This window comes from Haliotis asinina, chromosome 7 (genome assembly GCF_037392515.1).
Source record: "Haliotis asinina isolate JCU_RB_2024 chromosome 7, JCU_Hal_asi_v2, whole genome shotgun sequence".
Lineage (NCBI taxonomy): Eukaryota > Metazoa > Mollusca > Gastropoda > Lepetellida > Haliotidae > Haliotis > Haliotis asinina.
This window is the reverse complement of record NC_090286.1, coordinates 25,421,376-25,444,453: the sequence shown is the minus strand read 5'-3', so window position 1 is coordinate 25,444,453 and position 23,078 is coordinate 25,421,376. Positions and strand designations below refer to the sequence as shown.

The following is a 23,078-nucleotide window of genomic DNA, read 5'->3' as shown; positions in this document are numbered from 1 at the left end:
CTCGATAATTGAGTTCAGTTTTCAATATTCCAGCTATATGGCGGCCGTCTGTAAATAATCGAGTCTGGACAATTTGTGATGAACAACATGGGCATCGACCTGAGCGTCAGTCAATCAGGATTTGTTTTGTTTGTTTGTTTGTTTGCTGTTTAACACACAGAATTCCAGCTATATGGCTGCGGTCTGTAGATAACAATCCAGTGATCAACAGCATGAGCATCAAACTGGGATACCATGACATGTCTCAACGAAGCCCGCGAGCCTGATCACCCGATCCCGTTAGTCGCCTCTTACGATAAGCATAGGTTACCGAAGTCTGAGGTGGTGGGCTAGCCTAGCGGTTAAAGCGTTCGCTCGTCACGCCAAAGACCCAGGTTCGATTCCCCACACGGGTAGAATGTTTCAGGCCCTTTTTCCTGGTGTCCCCCGCTGGGATATTGCTAGAATATTGCTAAAAGCGGCGTAAAACTGAACTCACTCATTGCTGAAGTCTACCCCGCACATGTACAGGCCAATAATTTAGCCCCGTGAGACAATCGTTTTGAGTTAGCAACTTCTAATGTCAGAAATGAACATATATCACAAAAACAATTCTTATAATATCTTATACGAAGCCAAGAGACATATTTTTCAAGAGCCGAAACTGCAGGCTGCAGCCATCCTGAACCGGCAAGCATTATCATCAGATACTTTTTTTGTTGGATATATTTGCTTGAGAGTCTGAGTGACAGACTTTTAGGTGTCAGTATTAAAACTGAGCCATCTATACTTAAGTAATATGTAACGTTGTGTTTTTCTATGTATGTTGTTTGTAATGTACACTGCTTCAAAAGCAGACACAATGGGGGTAGACGCATATATCACCACCCGACCACTCTATGGAAATTGGTATTGTTCTCTTGGGTCACGCATAGGGTCTCTAGGCGAGTTACGTTACCGGGGTAACACGAGGGGTTGAGACGAGATTTCGGCTAGTTCAGTTTAGAGCTAGCTAGCGTACCGCGCTGAAAAATACGATTTATGCTACAAAAGTGACAGCATTATTCTTTCGTGATCGGGAAATATGTCATGATTAAATATGGTATGCAGTTCGGTCACTCGGCACTAATGAATAACTTGTACAAGAGGAACAAAGTTAGTATCACAAACATACAGTGTTGCTTTGAACACCTACAGTAAACAAACACACCCTTGGACTGTGAGTAAGTGAGTTGAGTTTTACGGCGCTTTTAGCACTATTCCAGCAATATCACTTCGAGGGAAATAACCTCACTTATTGTACTCAAAGGGGACATCGAGCCCAGATCTTCGGTGTCACAAGCGAGCACTTAACCCATTAGGCTACCCTTCCGGCATGAACTTCTACTGACACAACTAAGGTTGAGTCACTCTCCAAAGAGAACATGAATGTGTATGGTTTTACGTCGCTTTTTAGCTTCCAGCAATATCTTGTCCCACGAGGAACATCAGAAACGGGTTTCACTGAGCCAGTGAAGGGACTTGAACTCAGGCGAATGCTGTAACCACTGGGCTACATCTCCCACTGGATAGTGGTGTGTGAATTATAGAATGTACGGTTCTATGTCACTTTCAGCAATATTCCAGTAACATTACGACTAGAGACATCAGAAATGAGCTTCACACATTGCACCTTTATGGAAAATCGAACCCGCGGTCTTCCGCGTGACGAGCTCTTTAACCACTAGGCTGCCCATTGAAGCGGGTAGAAAGAGCTGACTACTAAAATCCATCTAACAGACGTTGTAACCCATCTATTATCGCTGTATGTGTGCTAATTATAAGTCATCCATAAGGAAGACAACAATTACAATGTTTTATGTTGGTTCTAACTGGTAATAAGCGTGTGCTGGATAGGCTTAAACAAGGCTTAAACAACACACAAAACGTTGTCTGCTTGCCGACCTGTTATCCATGTTCATGACTTGCATTTTTACGCCTTGACGTCGCTTCGTGTCACCGCGAACACGTTCACGGCCAAGGTCAGTTTGTATAACACTGGCATTCATAAACTCTGAATGGAACATCACCAAGCAATAAATCAAACAATGACTTCAACAAAGATCCCCATTTTGCAGAGCGCAATAGTACCAGGCTCCAACAGACTGAACAGACACTCTTCATCCACTTGAAGAATGGCCAGGAACTAGCCCAGTAACGCTGTTGGAAACAAAATAATGAAGTTATTATCCATAAGATTTGCCTTGTATTAAGCATTTTATGAACGAAGATCTGGTTTACCCAAATTGACACTTATCATGTTGTTGTTGTTCACTGTGTCTATTGAACCTCTGAGGACGTACTTCTGACAAAAGTGTATTTATGATTAGTGACCCGATAAAACCTTTTGTAGCCTCTCTGGGCGATTGACCTCAATGTCCACATTTGTGTGTTGTTTACCTATAACCCGTCAGTCCGCTTCACGCGAGATGCGTTTCATTAAACTTATGTTGCTGGTGTTATTTGTGGTTTGAAAATACATACCTGGGGTGTTTATCTAAGGGTTTTTCTTGACTTTTAACCCACTTATCCTACCGGCTTATTTTCTAGTAGTTTTTGTCTCGTCGCTATTTGGCTGAAATAAAGCCGGTGGGACGTAAAACTCAACTCAATGGAAATCGTCACGGGTCTCCTGTTATAGTTTACGTTTCTTCTGAAAATGATCCGCTGGCAACAGTTGGATTATTGCCAAGGGCTGCCGAGTTTATATGCAACCCTTGGCAACATTCCAGCTTTGTTTCCGATGACATATTTAACCATTTTCATCCAATGCATCCTGGATACGATGACCATGTTACTGGCTGGTTTGTTTAACAGCCTCGTATAGCAAGCATACGTTTTGGTGAACCATTTCCACTCTGTTTTCTTACATATGTCCCTGGATTCGAACCCACATTCTCAAAGTACAGTTGGTTGGTTGGTTGGTTGGTTGATTAACGTCGCCCTCAGCAATATTCCAGCTACATGGCGGAGTAAAGGTAGGGTGCTCAGAGTCAGTGAATCAGATCAAGTCACAGCGGCATCCATAATGAAAGTCTGTCAGTACAGAAAACGTTGACCGATAAATTGCAATCGAACTCGAAAACTAACACAAAAACGAAATGCTCAAGGAAACGCTGATCATAATCAGAACAACACTGTGAGATTTTTGCAGAATTTAAACCCTGAAAAATAAAATGACCGTCCCTATCTCTCCCTTGTAACAAATACTGAACTGAACTGTGTCGATATATAATGATAGTTCGATAAACATTTCTTTTTTATTTTTAGGATGTAAATTCGGCAAAAATAATTCACAGAGTTGGGCTGATGGTTTGACGATGATCAGCGTTTCATTGAGCATTTTATGTTTGTCAAATATATGTTATTAGTTGTCGAGGTTGCAATTCATCAGTCCTCTTTTGAGCCAAACGGAGTGTTGTCTAGACCACGTAATGTGTGTGGCCCTTTCAGAAGTGTTTGTGCGATTGCCGTGACAAGACTTTTGAATACGCATTGCAACATGCTATGTTTGGAATTACACTGTAACAGTAAAGTACGCTAATATACAAAAAGACTTAGACTCACTTAAAGCAATGACTGTATGTTGTGTCTGTGCATTGTCTGCTTTGTGAATCAGGCAAACCACAGTCCTCCACAATCAGATATGACGCTAATGCTTTAAGAATAGGTGCATTTACAGTTTTGTATTCTTGCTGATAATGGTTACGAGACTTTCGCTTTCGGGTGGACACTAAGCAATTCTTGGATGTTTGGATCAAGGCAATAGACGTGACGATGTATGAGTATGCGTTAAGTTTAACAGATTGTTCTCTCTTTTTAGTCACCTGTATATGTCAAGGTTAGATGACTCAGATAAAAGGCGAGCCAGTCATGGTGCAGGTACTGTATAAGTGCACCACCTCCGCAACAATTGTATGTAAGCAAGTCACGGCACGTCGTGGCTGGTGATGTGTGTGCATCGAGCGTTGAAAGCTACATCCCCCCTAGATGAGATCCTCAGTATATTACAAAGCTATCAACGCCATCAAACCAGTCACGATCCAGGTCAGAATTGGTCTGACGATCTATGCTTGTCGTAAGAGGCGACTAACGGGGTCAGGTGGTCAGGTGGTTGATTGACTCATGTCATCGTGTCCCTAACGGCCCCATCATGGACGACATCCACTAACAGCGCTAAATGACGTTTTCCTATCCGCACCCCTGTGGTATATGGTACACATTACCAAGTACGCGGAGTGCACCAAGTGAGGTGTTCAAATGTTGTGTCTCTAAATGAAGCAAGTGTAGACGTTCCACTCCTACACTCACTGGGTCCCTTTAATGTATGTAAAGATTTTTTTCTATTACAGTTTAGAACTAGCTAGCGTACCGCGCTGAAAGAATATAGTTTAAGCTACAAAAGTGACAGCATTAGGCTTTCGTGATCTGGAAATATGTCATGATTAAATATGGCTTGCAGTTCTGTCATACTTTGGAAACTAGACCATAGTTGAGATGTCTGTTGATGTACTCGGAGTAGGACATTGCTATGTCTCTCGGCTGAGGGGCGGTGGGGTAGCCTAGTGGTTAAAACGTTAGACACAAACAGAAACATGAGTTTCATTTAAAAAATTCGGACAACAACCGAATTTTTTCAGCAGATCGTGCGAAAGTGAAAAGAGACACTACAAACAACTGTGGTTACACCGAATTCCAATTCCTCGTTTCATAAGAAAATGGTCTTTACAAATGAATTTCAATTTTAAACTTTAAAGAGATCGTATTTCTTTGTTTTATGGCGTGGTTTAGGCACCGTGTCGTTAACTACGACGGCACAGACTGCCTTGTTTGAAGAGGCCGCACAATTCATTTTGGTCACTGGTTCCACCAGGTATGTGTTCTTTGAGCTTATTAAGTGTAGTTTGATAGCGTACAATTGTGATTGACAGTAATATCAACTCCGTACAAGACCGCCAAAGTTTTATAGCGGCCGAGCCTCGTGTTGACATTTCCACCAATGACCGATTTCCATGTGTCAGAGCACTCTGTACGACAAAGCATGCTGTGAAACGTGTTTGCGGGGAGTAGAAGGAGCATAGTGTTGCAATACACAGTCAAGCTATTAAATGTATCCAATAGTACTGATTAATATTTATAAATCCAAATGAATGACTTGTGTCATAATTGTGGTTATTGTACTAAGTTGCGGACCAGGACGGAACCCAGTCTGCAGGAAACGATGTTTAGACTTGGATCCGGATTCGAGTCCCTACTTGGATACAGTGTGTGAAGTCATTTCCTGACGTCTCCTCCTCATCTTGCCGGTATATTTCTATATGCATCGTAAACCAGGCGTGTTGCCATAATGTTATCATATAACTGATGTTCTTATACGATGCCACTCGGTGTGAAGATCAGACTATCCGTCTAATTCAGGCCACGCCAGTCAGCTTCTGGATGACTTAAGTCCAAAATATCTGATCCAAAGCTGATAGCACCAAGTATCCATCATAAAACCACAGTTTTTGCTGTGGGTCACTAGACACGACTTACAATAGAGACAGTATAGAAGCTTGACACTGAAAAAGATCATATGGTTGTCAAAGATATATTGTTACTGAGATTTTTATCGTTGTCGTCGTCGTCGTCGTTGTCGTTGTCGTTGTTGTTACTGTTTGTGATGGTGGTGCTGCTGCTGCCGGAATGTATATACCTCTGATTCCAACCGTTACTAGGGGATACCTCCCAATTCCTATGCTGTCTTTGATTCCCAGTAGTTGATCCGCCACAGACGCAACAACAGTTCTTGAAAATATTTTATTCATCTATTTAAATATAAAATTATAAAATCGAGTAAATATACAACTGAAACAATATACAAACAGTGGATGTAATTTCCTTGATTCACACACAAATATCTGACATAAACAAGACATTTAATCAAACCGTATTTGTAATTATGTAACGTTTATGTAAAATGTCAAACATGCCAGGAACATTATTTTTTCTAAAAACAACATATAACATGACAATGATACCAAAATGTGAATATGTTGAAACGTATTTCAGTTTTGAGATGCTGTGAAAATAATATTTCGTTGTAAAACAATCAAAACGTAAAGTTCGTTAGATTTCGGATACCTAAATCATGGACGTCCTTTTAACAATAGGTATTGGAATAAGAACATTATCTAAAAAGACGCTTTTCTCTGTAGATTAACCTTGACAATGTACATATATCCGATTGGAGCCGATCACTGACTATATAACTAACAAAAAGTTTACATTTAAAACAATTATTCCGATGGGACCGCAGGAAAAAAGTAAGAAAAAAGCTGAATATTATATATAATTATATTTAACAATCTAAGTATTACTCCTGTCAATGAAGATCTGAGAATCAAAGATGGCACAAACTTCAGGACTGTGGAATTCACTGAAGCTTCCTTAACGCCTTAAGATCGTGACCAGTCGCACCTTTCCGAAACTAGTCGGCATTATTGCTCAAGTACCCTTTGCTTCATGGGCACCAATTTGTCCTGTAGGCTTTGGTGGGTTTTCAACAAGGAATTTTCAACGATGAGCTCCATTCGTATTTCTACTAAGATTCCCACGTTTCTGTTAAGGAACTGTTTTAAGTATACATGTATTCAATCCGCGCGAGTTCTCATCCCGGAATGACGCGAGTTGTCACAAAATATATCGTGTCGTCCCTTTCTGTAAAAACCTTAAAGGCAAAGAATCAAAGAATGTTTGTAATTTGCCCCACTGTACGTCTCTATTGAGCAAAACTGTGAATGGTGAGTGGTAGAACTTGATATGAAGACATGTTTAAGTATATGTTTAAACTGTGAGGTAGTCAAAATTTGGGGATGAGACAGGAAACTATATAATGCATTTTCCTTGCAGTTTAGGTATTATGTGTGAATAGAAAACATGTTTGGATACGCATTGTCAGGAGTTCCTGGCTTGCCACATCATTTCCTAGAGAACTAAATCTCTCATTTTCTTTGCAGCAATATCCAACTGTTTATATGTGTGGATAGAAAATACGTTTGGACACTCAGTGGCAGGAGTTCATATCTTGCCACGTGATGTCCTACTGTATTTAGCGCTTAATGTCCTTCCTATACATCAGTAACGGCAGGTTGTAGACGTTAAGTAATTTGATACACATTAAGGATCGTGCCGCAATGTCATGGATTGTAGGATTCAAACTCCCACGAAGACAGAACCTTTCGTGGGCTGTTGTGCGTGCGTATGTGCGCTGCACTATTATACGCCCATTGTATAGCACATTGTACAACACATATCGCAGAACGATGTCCCACAAAATGGTTTGAATCTTTTTACCCGGGTAGATGGCATACAAGGAGTCAGACTCGCTTCTAGATCACTATGTGTGTGTGCGTGCGTCTGTGCGTGCGTGCGTTAGTGTGAAGCCACTGCATGGTGTGAGGTTTGATTCATCAGGACGTATGACGTCTCAGATTCACTTCATCATGGCAAGACCCGGTGTTACTTCCGGAACATATCAACATGGTCTGTTTCAGTAAATTGTGTTTTCATTTTTTGGCGTAAACTGTCATGTTTTACAATCTTTATATTGCATTATTACCTGTTGGAGTAACCATTGCATTTAAGAGAATGTCTCATTGCTACAGAGGACAGATCTTCTTACCGTATAACTAAGTATAAGAGACAGTTACGTTAAGATTGGGTTACACGCAGAAACAAATGTCACAAATGTCAACGTCCAGAAATATAGAACATATTGTTTATTTTAGTACGGTATATATCCATTCGTAACTACTCGTCTCTTTCCGTGACCCACAAGAAATGCCGCAATGACACGAATAGTTACGAATGGGTATATATCACCTGTATGAGTAAACCCTGTTTATCACTTAATATATGTGTTTTTTCCTGATTGCACGTTGAATAAACGAATATTTCACGCCTATAAAAATAGTTACATCTGTACAAGGACGAAAGTCCACATTGTGCGCAAACAATACGTTTTCTTCTCTGTTGGGTTAAGTAAAGACTTGTTTACATCGTATAGACAACCGCGTTGGACCATGCTCTCCATCTATCAATGCCTGAGTCAACCCTGTGGTATTCCTGTGCGTCGATCATAGGAACGGAGTCGTATATATTATATGATACACTGATCACACTAACAGTTTCTATTTACACTATGTACATATACATACCACAACCCTGTGACGTCTCTAATAGTTTTTTTTTCAAATGTCAAAGGAAAAAAAACATTATTGAAAGACATTGGGATGTGAACAGAGTTTGAACGTGGGGTATCCTTTCAACAACTTGCCATATAATACTATTCTTTCAACTAAATATTATAAATTGTCATTCACTTAGATAATGACAATTGTACACCGTTATTTAGTCTAAAACAATAACATCAACTATCTACTGGATTAAATTGTGAGGAGTTGCTTTAGTAAAACCCCGTTAAACCGGACACTGGTCCTTCTCGTTATAATCGTCCTGATTGACAAACATGTCGATAAACGAAGGATTGGTATGAGGAAATTTACATAAAACAATATGTACGTTTTAAAACGTAGTCCTTCTGCGACTCCACTGAGGGTGTCTGGAATAACGGGGTTTCACTATTCGTCATAAACTGATCGGCAAAAGAAAGTATATCAAAAGTTATCATTTCTCAAATTTTAAAGGAATATTTTTGCACATAAAATTAGACACTGAAACATGCCCAAACGTAGCAATTTGATACCAGCAGTGAAATGCACGTGCACGTCGTGACGAAAACGTAGAAGTGGTAAATAGTATAAACCATGTATAAAAGGTAGAGTGCGAAGAGGTTTTACATACAGTTTGAAAAATATCACCACATATATGCCACGACTATCAGCAGTTAAACGTAAGAGGGCCATAGGTATGCTCCACATGGGGTGGCAACGAACGTTGCAAGAACCTTCGGTTGCACCCGTGTACCTGTCTCTATACTGCTGCAACGTTACACGCAGACGGGCCAGATACAGGACAGACCAATAAGTGGGAGACCGCGAGTAACAACACCAGCTGAAGACCGGCATTTGAGGACGTTACACCTGAGAAACCGTTTCCTGACGGTAACGTCATCAACGGCGAATTCCCCTGATCACCGTGTCAGTCGATACACTACGCTATGTCGTCGCATACCACGTGACCTTGTCCGACGTCTCCTCTTCGGTTAGAAGGAGGCTGCGTGCCTGTATTGATGCAAGGGGTGGACATACAGGATATCAGGTGATGGTAGTGAATATTTATTGCGTCTTACTCAGTACCTGTTTATCCTCTAAGTATCTGAAAACTGGTTTTCAGGACCCTCAGTAAATTTGCGCATGCCTGACGCCACGTGCTTCTGTTTCCAGTATGCGTGTGTTCCTCTGCTCAGGTTGAGGGAAAATGTTGTTAACACCACTGTATTATGTTTGTGTGTCCAGGTACTCTGGGTCAATGATAAAGACCTCTTGAACACCTTGTATACTTTCTTTTGCCGGTCAGTTTAGAAACGAGATAAGAATATTTACGACAGTAGGGTTTTCTGCATTACCCAAAACATTAGTATCTCAGAAAACAGTGTCTATGTCGAAGGAGCAGTTCTACCTTTCACGACTGCCATATCGGGTTTGTTCGAGTTATTTAAGAAGATTTGAAGCATCCTCGCGACAGAAGGCACTGGTAATGATGAAACAGTACACCAATTTTTAGTTGAACCCGGGTCATAAGCGCGACAAGCTATCGCTTCAACCAGTATGTCACCTCACATTCCCTTCAACTTATTAAGGGAAACGGTTGAAGAAGATTCGTCAAGCATCAAGTGTTTATAGCCTCTCCTCCTCGAGTGTACTTGATATATAGCCATTATTGATCTCTCCTTGGCCAAATTCTATGTCGTCCATTTTCTCGAGCTCCTTTCTAGCCAGATGAGCTACAATTCCCGCTCCAAATGCATCACCAAGGACATTGATGGCGGTTCGAAATCGGTCCCTGAAACACGAGGATGGTTTGTCAGAATTTGCATAAAGTGATTGCAGTGTTCTTTTGTAGTTATCGCACACATTCGATATTGAAGGTTTATTTTCGACAATATTTAGGCCTATATTATACATTGTTGGGCATATGCATTCACTTTAGTTTCCTTCCAAAACCTTGGGTGACATACCTTTATCAAAATAAGACGGAGGTATAATTTAAGAGGATAGAATCAGGTCCAAATTAATATGGAGAGCGGCGATGTGAAATCGCGTAGTTTTACCATAGCCCATGAGTGGTTGGATGATGTTACATGAAAACAGTACTTACAATAGCCAATCAATAGCCAGGATAAGTGTGACGTCTTCTGTGGGGAATCCCACTGCTGTCAGCACTATTACCATGGTGACCAGACCAGCTTGGGGAACACCTGCTGCACCAATGGCGGCCGTAGTAGCCGTAATGCTGCAACACAAATGTAGTAATAAACGTTACAGCACCTACAGGCAATACTGTTCGCTATAACTTCATCAGACTGACAGCATGTTATATCAGCTCCCAAGACGGGGTTTCAGTTCTTTAATCCATGTAGAAATTGGTTTCAATGATGATATGTTCCCATGGGTTCTGAAACATCTTGTTCTCCGCGTGCATATGATAAGCTATGCAGTAGTTTGTTCTCTACAGTGATATCCTGTAAGTCTGACGTGATCTCAGTGGTGATACCCTTAAAACATTCTGCAGAAAGTCGTTCTCGACAGTGATCATTTCCATAAATTCTTCAGAAACTTGTTATCGATAGTGATCATCTTCATAAGGTCTGCAGAAAGTTGTTCTCATCTTCATAAATTCTGCAGAAACTAGTTCACGACATTGATCATTTCCCCAATTCAGCAGAAAGGTGTTCTCGATAGTGATCATCTTCTTAAATGCAGCAGAAAGTTGTTGTAGATAGTGATCTTCATAAATTCTGCAGAAACTTGTTCTCGATAGTGATCATTTCAATAAATTCTGCACAAAGGTGTTCTCGATTGTGATCATCTTCATAAATCCTGCAGAAGGTTATTCCCGATAGTGATAATCGTCATAAGTTCTGCAGAAACTTGTTGATAGTGACAATCTTCATAAGTTCTCTAGAAACTTGTTCTCAAGAGTGATAACTTCCTTAAAATCTTAAATGTTTTTCGGCGGCGATATTCTTCATACGTTCTGCGGTAATTTGTTTCTGACAATGATCCGTACATGCATATGATACGTCTTGCGTGCTTTATTTATGAACATTTTTTATGATTTTATTCTTTTTTCAAATAGTTGTATTTTCCAGTTTCATTTGATCATTGTTTTCCAGTTGGTGCTAATTATAACGATAATATATCTGTAGTAAAAAAAATAATGGATATTCCCAGAGTCTTAGAATTTATCAGTAAATTGTGTGTCAATCATATCCTAGTTATATCAAAGGTTTGTCAACTCTAATTGTAATAAGTGCTGACATCTCTGAATCCATTCCAGATTTACTAGGGTTGAAAATAGGGATATTCGAAATTCCCTTGTGTGAGGAAACATACATTTGTATATTGTCGCCATGTTATCATGTACAAATACCTTCCCTCCTTTCTACTACCCCATGGGTTATTGGCAAATGTAAAACGCGCGGTATAGCGAGGCATTATACAGCTTTTCTGCGATCTATAAAATCAAGTGCTTACTCAATATCATAAATACACATATTGATACGTTTACAGTTCATGATGATAACGGTGACAGTGATGATGATGATGATGATATATGTAACCATGATTTACTTACCTGATGATGATGATCTGACCAATGCTGAGGTCGTATCCCTGCATCTGACCAATAAAGATGACCGCAACAGCCTCGTACAACGCAGTGCCATCCATGTTGATAGTAGCTCCTACAGGGGCTACAAACTTAGTCACACGGGGGTCCACTCCGTTATTCTCCTCTAGACATCGCATCGTGATTGGCAGAGTTGCTGAGCTGTGGCAATGAAGGTTGTTGTTAAGACCTTAATCAGGATTCGTGTGAGGAGTACCGTGTCATCAATTATTCAGAAACCCACTTATGTATTACATGGGCCTCTGGGGTATAAATGAGTTTAGATTGTTGTCGGTTCTACGCAAGAGCCCGGGTTCCACCACTTTGGGGAATATGTGCGGTGCCTATTTTTGGTGTCCACCGTCGTGATGTTGCTGGAATATTGCTATTGGCGGCGTCAACCTAAACTCACTCACTCACCTGGAGGCCGTGCCGAGTGCTGTGAATATCGCCTGAGCCACACCTGCTATGTACTTGAGTGGGTTCTTCCGGACAAACAGGAAGTAGATGAGCGGAAGTGAGATAAAGCCATGGGCGATCAGTCCTGCCATGACCGTGAGGAAATAGTACAGCAGTTGTTGGAATGTCTGTTCTGGGTTCTCCATCTCCACAACCTTATGGGCCACCAGGAACAGCACACCGATTGGGGAGTACCTGCGGAAACAGTACGTCTCAGTATTAGGAACAGCACACCGATAACCAACCCGTATAGATACGGACATAACCAATAGTACTGCCACATATGCGGACGTACCACAATGGGTACCGTGACAGATACAGACGTAAGAAACTGGGTACCACTACGGATACAGACGTAACCGAGTTCAGCTACAAATGCATACGTAACAAACTGGGTACTGCCACAGATATGGACGTAACAAACTGGTTATCGCTACGGATACAGGCGTAACAAACTGGGTACGGCGACATATACAGCCGTAACTAACCGAATCCAGCTGCAGATACAGACGTAACAAACTGGTTACCGCCACAGATACAGACCTAACAAACCCGATACTGCTACAGATAAAGACGTAACCAACAGGGTACTGCTACAGATACAGACGTTACCAACCGGGTATTGTTTCAAGATAATGGCGTCCAAAACCACGGCGACCTGTGACGAGAAAGGGTAACTTGTTTGGGTGACGTACCAGATAACAAGGGACACCAGCCTCATGGTGACTTCATTTAAGGCGTCAAAGAAATCCTTCAGGGGCTTCGTCTTCTCGCCCAACTTGCCGACGAGGATGCCAAAGAAAATGGAGAAAGTGACGACACCGAGAACGTTCATACCACTGGCTTTCCCCACCACAGGTTTGTACACCTTGGCTGAAGAAGAATGGGAGAAGTTATACAGATTACTGACATGAGTGAGTGAGAGAGTATGGCTTTACACCGCCTTTAGCAATATTCCAGCTAGGGCTTCACACATTGTATCCATGTGGGTGTTTAGCGTGATGAGCAGACGCTTTCACAATTAGGCTACCACTCTATCCCTGTTGATATGACGTAGCACGAGGGATATACGTAGAGATGACCTTCAGCGACTAACGGGATCGGGTATAGTCAGGCGTAGATCCATATTCAATCACTGGATTGTCTGGTCCAGATTATCTACAGATTATTCACAAGTCGATGCCATATATTTGGAATAATGCGTTTAACAGGTGCGGCGTTAAACAACAAGGAAACAAAACACGAAGGAAGAGGACGATTTATGTACAGTTTGTGGAAATTACGAGTAGTTCGAGTGTATGTTGTTTAACGGCGCACGTGCCTTCCAGATGAATCACGGCGGTCTGTAAATGCATTAACATCAAGTCGGTACAAAACAATTCAGTCATTGCCACCATGATCGTCAATCGGAGCACACGGACATGTAACACACAAACATGGCATCAAAGTAGTGTCTTGCCACCATGGTCGTCGATGGGAGCACATAGGCTTGTAACATAAAAACAGGGCATCAAAGTGTCACGTGATCTTAGCTCTATATTTTTTCATACCGTGCTTACGCCATGACAATGGACAATGAAAAAACATTTATCGAGTGCCATTTTTGGCGTTGCCGGCCTCTGTGGATCGAGGATCGCTGTGATGCTTCACCAGTAAGCCAGCCTGACAACCAATCTGGTTCGTCGCCGCCAACAAACATGGGTTGCTAAAGACCAGTTCAAATTCAGTTTCTCAGGCTAAGCCAAAATAACTAACATAAACATCCAATTCGACAACTGCTGAACAAGGTTTTGTGACAATCGTTTCGAGATTATTCATATAATGATATTTCATATATTATATCAAGGTATTTAAATGGTATAATTCCATAGGCGGATCCAGAGGGTCTTGATTGTCAGGGTTGATTAGAAGAAACAAATGTGATTTTCAAGGTGGAATCTGATTTGTCAAATGAAGGGATAGTGAAGTGACATAACTCCTTTATAACAGTCAGTTACATAAACTTCCCGGGCCCGGCAAGATGCTTCCCCTCGGAATCTTGATGTGTGTGTTTATGGCTGTGCAGGAAAAGATAATGGGAACTTTGGAGAAAGTTAAACAGGGATGCAACGGTTTTGAGGAGAAAAAATATAACATGCAGAACGCAGAATGATTGGGGGATTTTACGGAGTAATTGAACATGTTTCAGTTGAACACCTGGACGTGCACGTGTCTATGTTAAAAGCGAAGGGACCACGAATAGCTAGTCTGCCCCGAACCCACACGGATGAGTACCTACGTGCTGGTGTTGTGGTAGTGTTGGATGTCGTCATTTCCGTCGTTGTCATTGTCGACACGGTTGAGTTCATTATGGCCGTTGTCATCGTCTCCTCCTCTGGGACTACTTCCTCCTGTGTTGTCACGGGCTGCAAAGAAAACCATCCAACATTCAAGAAGGAAGGAGCATCTTGTCCATGGTGAATGGTAGGTAATGTAGCAACTGCATTATTTCAAGTTAAAATATTTTCTTAAGCAAAAAAATTCACAAATTCAGTTTCGTGTGTGTCCACCATTGGTGTTGATGCGGGCTTAGCAATGACGACACAAATACGACACTGGAAGACTGAAGGAACCTTGTTCCATATCATAAAGCTGGTTCAACAAACTGACTACGCTAAACAGACGCGTTAGCGTAATGTTCACCTAGGCGTATGTAAACCCTTAAGCTGCCTAAATGAAATCTCAACTCATCACTGACCAAAACATCAGTTCAATCATGATCACAATATGTGAGTGAGTGAGTTGATTGAGTGAGTGACTGATTGAGTGATGGGTGATGCGGTTCGTGAGTGTATATAATGGCGACCTATACTTGTTCCACCTCATATCCGAGTAACCAGCAATAGGATGCCAGAGCAACAAACACAGGAAAGAGTTAGGATTTTTGTTGTTTTTGTTTAAAACCAACGAGGTAAAGTCAGGAGAGACAAAAACTATATTACTGCAAGTACTACTCCCAACGCGTGGCGGGTCTATTGAGCTAAAACTGAGAAATGTAAGGGACAAAACCATTTCCAAAACTAGTTCCTATAAACCAGGCTGTCATTTTAGGACTACGACCCTTTCAAAATCCTTTTTGCTATCAATTTTACCTTCAGGAAGGCGATTTCCACCAAGTTGTCCGGGAAGCATTGTCTGAAATATAAAAATGAGGAATTGCAAAGATTCGAGGAATTAAAACATAAAATAAGTATAGTATTACTTCGCTTAACCGGCACGCTCGCTATACCGGCGTACTTTTTCCGTATAGCGAGCGTGCCGTTTTAACGAAATTTTCCCTTTTCAACCTGAGAATGATATTCCGTGTATCGTAAAACACAACTCAACAAAGTGTTAATAGTTGTCATATTCTTTATCCATCAATAAAGATGGCATTAAAAATGCAATGTATTTACCGCACTGTGATCCACTGTGTTGTTAATACACGTTCAACCAATCAAGAGGAAACCAAAAACAAACTCACTCACTCACTCACTCTAAATGTTCAACAGGCATCTAACATAATGTTCGGCCAGGCAACACACTGCCCCCAAAAAGTATTTACCTTATGTTTGGAAGATGTTTACCAAAACGACACGTCAATCTGTTCAGTCATGGTTGAATTCCTGTCCCGAGCCGTTATTTGAGTTACTTCTACCCAATACTTCAAGGCGTATGGTTATGCTCTGTATGGGAGTCTTATAATACATCATTTAATAGCTAACGTAAATCAGCTCAGTAATGGACACCAAATGGAAATATATATATATTTCCGTACGGAACTTCTTTTTGAAAGCATGGTGAAGACCCAGGTTCGATTCCTCACATGGGTACAACGTGCAAATCCCATTTCTGGTGTCCCCACCGCGATATTGCTGCCAAGTGGCTATCGGATAATTGGATCCAGTGAGATAGCCATTCATAACTACTCGTGCCATTCAGGTCACGGAAAGGGGCGAGTAGTTTCGAATGGTGAGATACCGTGTACAACAAAGGGAGACAACCGACGCCATCTCTAATTCGTACCCATAAGGATAAAATTCTCTCTTTGTATGATAGTGCAACGACCTAGGTTATTAGAGATATAATCTGTGTTTACGGACAAGTATCCATTCCTGCTTACCGGATTACATTCTAGCAACCGTGACACTGTGCTGCACGTGTTCATGGCGTGAAATATCAAGAATCGCCAAGGTTATGGCCAATAGTTCACGGGTGGCAGATTGCATTACCCGTTGTCATGCTGAGAAGTGTTTCGTGTTTGTATGTTGAATTTTAACCTCAGCCATTGTTAATCATTTCAGTTTTAGAACTCATAACTGATTCTGGACCACATAGAGACACATTGAATTTGATCTGTGGAATTTTTCTGTCAGTGAATGACACCTGATCACCATACATTAGAATAAAGACGGTAGCTGTGCATTATTTGATGTTTTGCCATTTTCAATGCAAAAAATAACGTGATTTGTGGTGTTTTATTGTTTAACTGTTGATATGATAAACAGAGGATACCAAACGACCTTCCGTGTAATACCATTTTCACTAAACGAGTTAATGATTTGGTATCAAACTAGCGAAAGCGAATGACTGATTCTGGGCTTGATGTAATCGTCCCTCCATTTCATTCCAAGCATGCTTGACAGGGGAAACAGCTCACCAGGTGAGTACCAGAATGTTCTGCTGTCTGAGGACAATCCTAAACATTGATTACAGAACAGTCTCGTTTCCTGTGTAGTTGGGTCCCGGCCTAGTACGCAACTTAGTGCGGTAACCAGTCCAGAATTTTTAGACTAATTCATTTAGCCGGATACATAAATGTTAATAAGTATGATATCATACGTCTAGGTACTTGTATATTGCAACACGACGCTCCTTCTAATGCATGAAAACATGTCGCACAGCGTGCTCTGTCATACAGCGACAAACGGAAACCTGGAAATCGAGGAAATCTCAAAACGAGGCTCTACCGCTAGAAAACTTTGGCAGTCTGGTACGAAAATGATATTATATCAATCTCGTCGTGCGTTACATAACTCCCCCGAATAAGAACCAACCAAATATATAAAATGTGTAACCAGTGAGCCAGATGCATTGTAAATCATTTTACGACCTCAAAAAACAGGGACAGTCTGTGATTTCTCAGGTAAGGTAAACTGCATAAACCTTGACATAAAATATAGCAATACGGTGGCATTAAAGTTTAAAATTGAAATTCATTTGTAAATACCGACTTCTTACGAAACAAGGACTTGGGATTCAGTTGTGTGTGGTGTCTATTTTCACTTTAACACAAGAAAATTCAGATCGCTTGAAAAGTAGGTCATTGTCTGAACAGGTCAATGCTTCGGTATGCAACACGAGCGACATGTGAGCGGGCGTCATCTTGCTGAAACCTGAAGTTACGTCACTGTCCTGAAATGACTAGCTGCACATGATACCCAATCACCTCATCCCTGTATCGTACACCTGGTACATTACCATTGACAATTTGTGTCCGATTATGCAATGTGATGTCCCACGTCCACCCTTTCCCTCTACCTTAACGATTCCTCCACAAAACTGTTGACGCTGAATATTATCATTCACCTAGCCGTATGTACGTCATTACTTCAGTCGACCCGTGAAGATCCCGGGGTAGAACAGGCGTTCAGCAACCAATGCTTGCCATAAAAGGTGACTCAGATTGTGGTAAGAGGCGACTAACGGGATCGGGTGGTCAGGCTCGCTGACTTTGTTGACACATTTCATCGGTTCCCAATTACGCAGATCGATGCTCATGTTGTTGATCACTGGATTATCTGGTCCAGACTCGATTATTTACAGACCGCCGCCATATAACTGGAATATTACTGAGAGCGGCGTAAAACTAAAACTCACTCACTCACACATTACTTCAGTCATCTGAGTTGTCCAGATAAAATCTCGTCAGTGAACAAAACACCTTCCCAATCTTGTCTCCTGTACACTAGTTGCTGTTTGCACCAGGCAAGATTTTTCCAGTAACTTTTATTTTTTGCAATGTCATGTTGTGTACAGTTACTTTTTCCTTTCCGTTAGCATAAATACAAATATAAATATAATAACAAGGCTTGCTCTTCTTAACAGAAGTCAATGTTAAACTGAAGTTAAACCTTTTGGGAAAAGAATTCCGTTGGGTGATTTTGCCAGTCCAGGCACAAATTCTGATAAGCATCGAAGACACAACAGAGCAACGCTGGCTTCCTACGGGAGGCCTCCTTTCCTGCAAGTCAAACACATCTGAACAGCTCATTAGGTAAACATTCCCCGGCACAGAAGAATTAGCCTATCTTAGTACAGGTAAGGAATGACACATTCTGCACGTAAATCCGAACCTCACGTTTGTGCCTACCCGACCATATACAGCGACTCTTTGAATTGGACCAAAGCATAAAATTTATATTCTTCAACAGGCATAGACGCTCTCACTAGATGAACAATCAACCCAAGATGAAGACACGTATGTCGTGCAGGAGCGAGGCAGTGTGTATTATGTCAAAGTGTGTCGTGTCAACAATCAGTCCCGTCGTACCGTTTCTTACTTTAACGCACTGGGTAGTAATGAATAAGTGTATTATCCTGTAATGAATGCCTTATCAATGATGCTTGCAGAAACGGAGAGACTAGGGGCTACTCAACATACACTCCTGCATGTGTCTTCACAGGCTGACACGGGTTACAGGGATCATGAATAGATTCCTTTCATATCGTATCGTACCTTACCTTACCTTACCTTACCTTACCCTACCCTACCCTACCCTACCCTACCCTACCCTACCCTACCCTACCCTACCCTACCCTACCCTACCCTACCCTACCCTACCCTACCCTACCCTACCCTACCCTACCCTACCCTACCCTACCCTAATGTCTTTACGGCCAACTTCCAAAGTAAATAATGCAGCTTAATGGTGTTTCTCTTGTGTTTTTGTTTGGACTATTCCATTATAATGTGTATGTAACAGGTAGTAGCTAATCTGTTCATTGAACCGTAAATGTATGGAAGACTCTGTGAAGGCCGTGGGTATTGTTCTAATCTGACTGTGTCACAAATGGCGGCGCGTGTAACTAATGGGAGACAACCCTGCGAACACCTGTCAGCGAAATGGGAGGATACCTAATAAAGATGGAACCGCATCACTTAATAGCTGACTGTCTTGGGAGAAGCCTGACTTGGAACTTCCCTTTGACAGTAATCTGACATGCTGCCAAATAACTGGAATAATGTACAATCGTTTCAATAAACCCAAGTTACTCACTTAGGACCAAAAAGACATGACTGTTTCCCAAACAAATTGAAAGGCGCTCAAATGTAAATAGAGATGGATGAGCACATGTATTTTAATTGGAGTACTCGTTCTGTTCATTTTGAAGTAAGAGTAGTTCCCCCTGACTTCAAGGTTCCCGGTTTCGATGGTAATGACACTAGAGCAAGATCGCAGAAAGACCTCAAACCTACCAGTGAAAACCAGCCGTGTGCAACCAAACTAAGGCCAGAAATTGTTCTGACTGACATCGAAGGACTTCAGTGACATATAAACATCCAGTCAACACGTATGTGTGTGCGTTCGTGCGTGCATTAAATGTGTTATAAGAGCGTGTGCCTGCGTGTACCTTTGTGAATCATGCTATCGTTTGTAGTCTTGAGTGAAATAGAGTTCCTTTTAGTCCTACCTGATCGTACCCTTGTCTCTGGTGCTTTTGTCCAGCTTTCGATAAGGGGTACCTCTTCTGCCAGCAGTTGTGATGAGGCAAGCATTGGGTATTGAGGTCGTCATCTGCTCAGAATTCCGTTTTTGTGCACTGGGTGCGTTTTCCGCTCAGAAAACAAGGCTAAGAAAACCGTTGGATACTGGAGATCTAATATGCCCAGGGATCATGATAATAATTCAAGCACTGTGTACTAGAGATCTACCCACTCTAACCAAGATGGTGAGACAGTTACTGGGTACTGAAGACCAACCTACTGTAACCAAGATGGTGAAACAACCAATGGGTACCAGAGACATGTCTGCTCTAACCATGATTGTGAGACAATTATTGGGTGCTGGAGACCTACTATGACCAGTGATCACGATCAAGACAATCACTGGACAAAGGAAACCTACTCCGAATCAAGATGGTGAAGTAACCGTTGGGTAACTACTCTGTCCAGGAATCAAGATGTTGAGGTAGCCATTGAGTAACTACTCTGTCTAGAAGTCAGGAAGGTGAGGTAACTATTGGGTAAGATGGTGAGGTAACCATTGGGTAACTACTCTGTCCAGAAGTCAGGAAGGTGAGGTAACTATTGTGTAACTACTCTGTCAGGAAATCAAGAAGGTGAGGTTACCATTGGGTAACTACTCTGTCCAGGAATGAAGATGGTGAGGTACCTATTGGGTAAGATGGTGAGGTAACCATTGGGTAACTACTCTGTCTAGAAATCAAGATGGTGAGGTAACCATTGTGTAACTACTCTGTCAGGAAATCAAGAAGGTGAGGTTACCATTGGGTAACTACTCTGTCAGGAAATCAAGATGGTGAGGTAACCATTGTGTAACTACTCTGTCAGGAAATCAAGATGGTGAGGTTACCATCGGGTAACTCCTCTGCCCGGGAAGCAAGATGATGAGACAAACTTGGAAAAACCTTTTCAACCCTCCCAACAGGGAAACCAGCGTGGGGAAACGAGAACTAATCTTCTCCATTACCCCAGGTCGAGACAAACGCAGTGCTTGTAACCCATTACGTCAGATTTCCACAACCACAAGTGTATAATTATACAACTATGCAAATACCAGTCATTCACATGTTTGAGTCAATTCCGATGGTAATAAAAACCTAGTCGTGGAGGAAGTTTGTTTAATGCAAACATACTTCTGAATTTTAACGTGTCAAATAAAAGCCGTAATGTGACACAAAGGAATTCGAATGTTCGCCATGTATGTCAACGAACAGCATTCTGCTCCTACCGAGTATAAGATTACAAAAGCATCAAAACCCTATGTACATTACATGCACAGCTTTCTAAACGTGACACGTATACATATACACGTGTATCGCATATACCTGCATTACTGTGATTTCGTGACGGGAAGAAATCTGATATTTAATATGCTAACTATGTTGAGGTGTTTTAGATCGAATTACAAATGTGCGTGTATGGAGACCTGGAATGGACGTTTAGGGCAGTCACTACGATGGCGCTTTGTTATTCTTCCGTGAACAAGTGAGGGTGGTTTTACGCCGCTTTAGCAAAATTCCAGCAACATTATCGCGGGAGACACCAGAAATGGAATTCACACTTGTACTCACGATGGGAAACGAACCTGGGTCTTCGGCCTCACAAGCAAACGCTTTAACCACTAGACTACCCCACTGCCCCTCTTCGTGAAGAGACATATATCGCTCAAAGCATATACACAGACTCTCGCGCCCTGGTTAAGGCTGGACTTTGTTATGCGAGGGCGACAATAACCCTTCTGGGATTCCATAGCTTAATGAAATGATGGCTCAGGAGATCTAATCTGCCCAGGGATCATGATAATAATTCAAGCACTGTGTACTAGAGATCTACCCACTCTAACCAAGATGGTGAGACAGTTACTGGGTACTGAAGACCAACCTACTGTAACCAAGATGGTGAAACAACCAATGGGTACCAGAGACATGTCTGCTCTAACCATGATTGTGAGACAATTATTGGGTACACCAGAAATGGAATTCACACTTGGGAAACGAACCTGGGTCTTCGGCCTCACAAGCGAACGCTTTAACCACTAGACTACCCCATAGCTTAATGAAATGATGGCTCAGTGGGGGGTAGCTTAGTGGTTAAAGCGTCACGCCGTCACGCCGAATACCCGAGCTTCATTATCATCATATAGCTACATTATGTGAAGCTCTTTTCTGGTGATTGGGTTCATATTGATCTCACTATTCACGTTCTTTGTTTTCGAAGATAAATGGTTGGGTTGTCTACTGGTTAAAGTGATGGTATATTGCTAAAGCTGAAACGTAACTCATCCACACACCCATCATGTGATAACACCCTCTGTGCGGCTTGTGTTCAATATTGGTTCAGTACCACTTAGCAACCACTGTGTGTGTTTTTGTTTTGTTTTGTTTTTTGTTTTTGTTTTTCTTGTTTTTTGTTTTTTTGGGTTTTTTGTTTTGTTTTGTTTTTTGTTTTTAGTTCCAGCTTTGTCCACCATCTGGACTTTTAAGACACTTTCTGTATGTATGATCAGTCATTACAGTAAAATACAGTGACTACAACATCTAGTTGAAACACTGCGCAGTGTGCCCATGTACAGTGAATGATTTTGGTTTTTCGCCGCTTCTAGCAATATTCCAGCAATACCACGACGGGGACCCCAGAAATAGGTTTCATAAGCGTGACGAGCGAACACTCCAACCACTACATTACCTCACCGTCCCTCATACTTGAAGACACATGCATCATGGGAACATTATCTTCATCGTATGTAACACCATACTGAAGTTGATTTGGAAAGGACACGGGTTGTGATGATCCAAATGAGTGGAACGTTCTAGAATACGGATAACACTGTCTGTGGTGACCCATATAAATGGAACATTGTAGAACACGGATAACATGGCGTTTATGACCCAACTGGTGCAACATTCTAGAAATCGGATAACAACTGAAAAGAGCGTTCTTGAATACGGATAACACGGATTGTGGTAACCCAACTAAACAGACCGAATCTAAACATGGATAAGAC

The 23,078-nt window shown here is 41.6% G+C and overlaps 1 protein-coding gene across 1 annotated transcript in view; it reads right to left on the bottom strand.

Moving 5' to 3' along the window:
• Positions 1–5,828: 5,828 nt before the first annotated feature.
• Positions 5,829–23,078, bottom strand: part of LOC137291577 (excitatory amino acid transporter 3-like) — a 41,264-nt gene continuing 24,014 nt past the window's right edge. The window contains exons 3-9 of the mRNA XM_067822957.1: positions 15,441–15,483; positions 14,588–14,714; positions 13,005–13,182; positions 12,271–12,504; positions 11,818–12,012; positions 10,339–10,473; positions 5,829–10,023 (exon numbers count right to left, since the gene is read on the bottom strand). Of these exons, the coding sequence (XP_067679058.1) occupies positions 9,858–10,023; positions 10,339–10,473; positions 11,818–12,012; positions 12,271–12,504; positions 13,005–13,182; positions 14,588–14,714; positions 15,441–15,483 (1,078 nt within the window). The 3' untranslated portion in view covers positions 5,829–9,857. The remainder of the gene's footprint in view (positions 10,024–10,338; positions 10,474–11,817; positions 12,013–12,270; positions 12,505–13,004; positions 13,183–14,587; positions 14,715–15,440; positions 15,484–23,078) is intronic.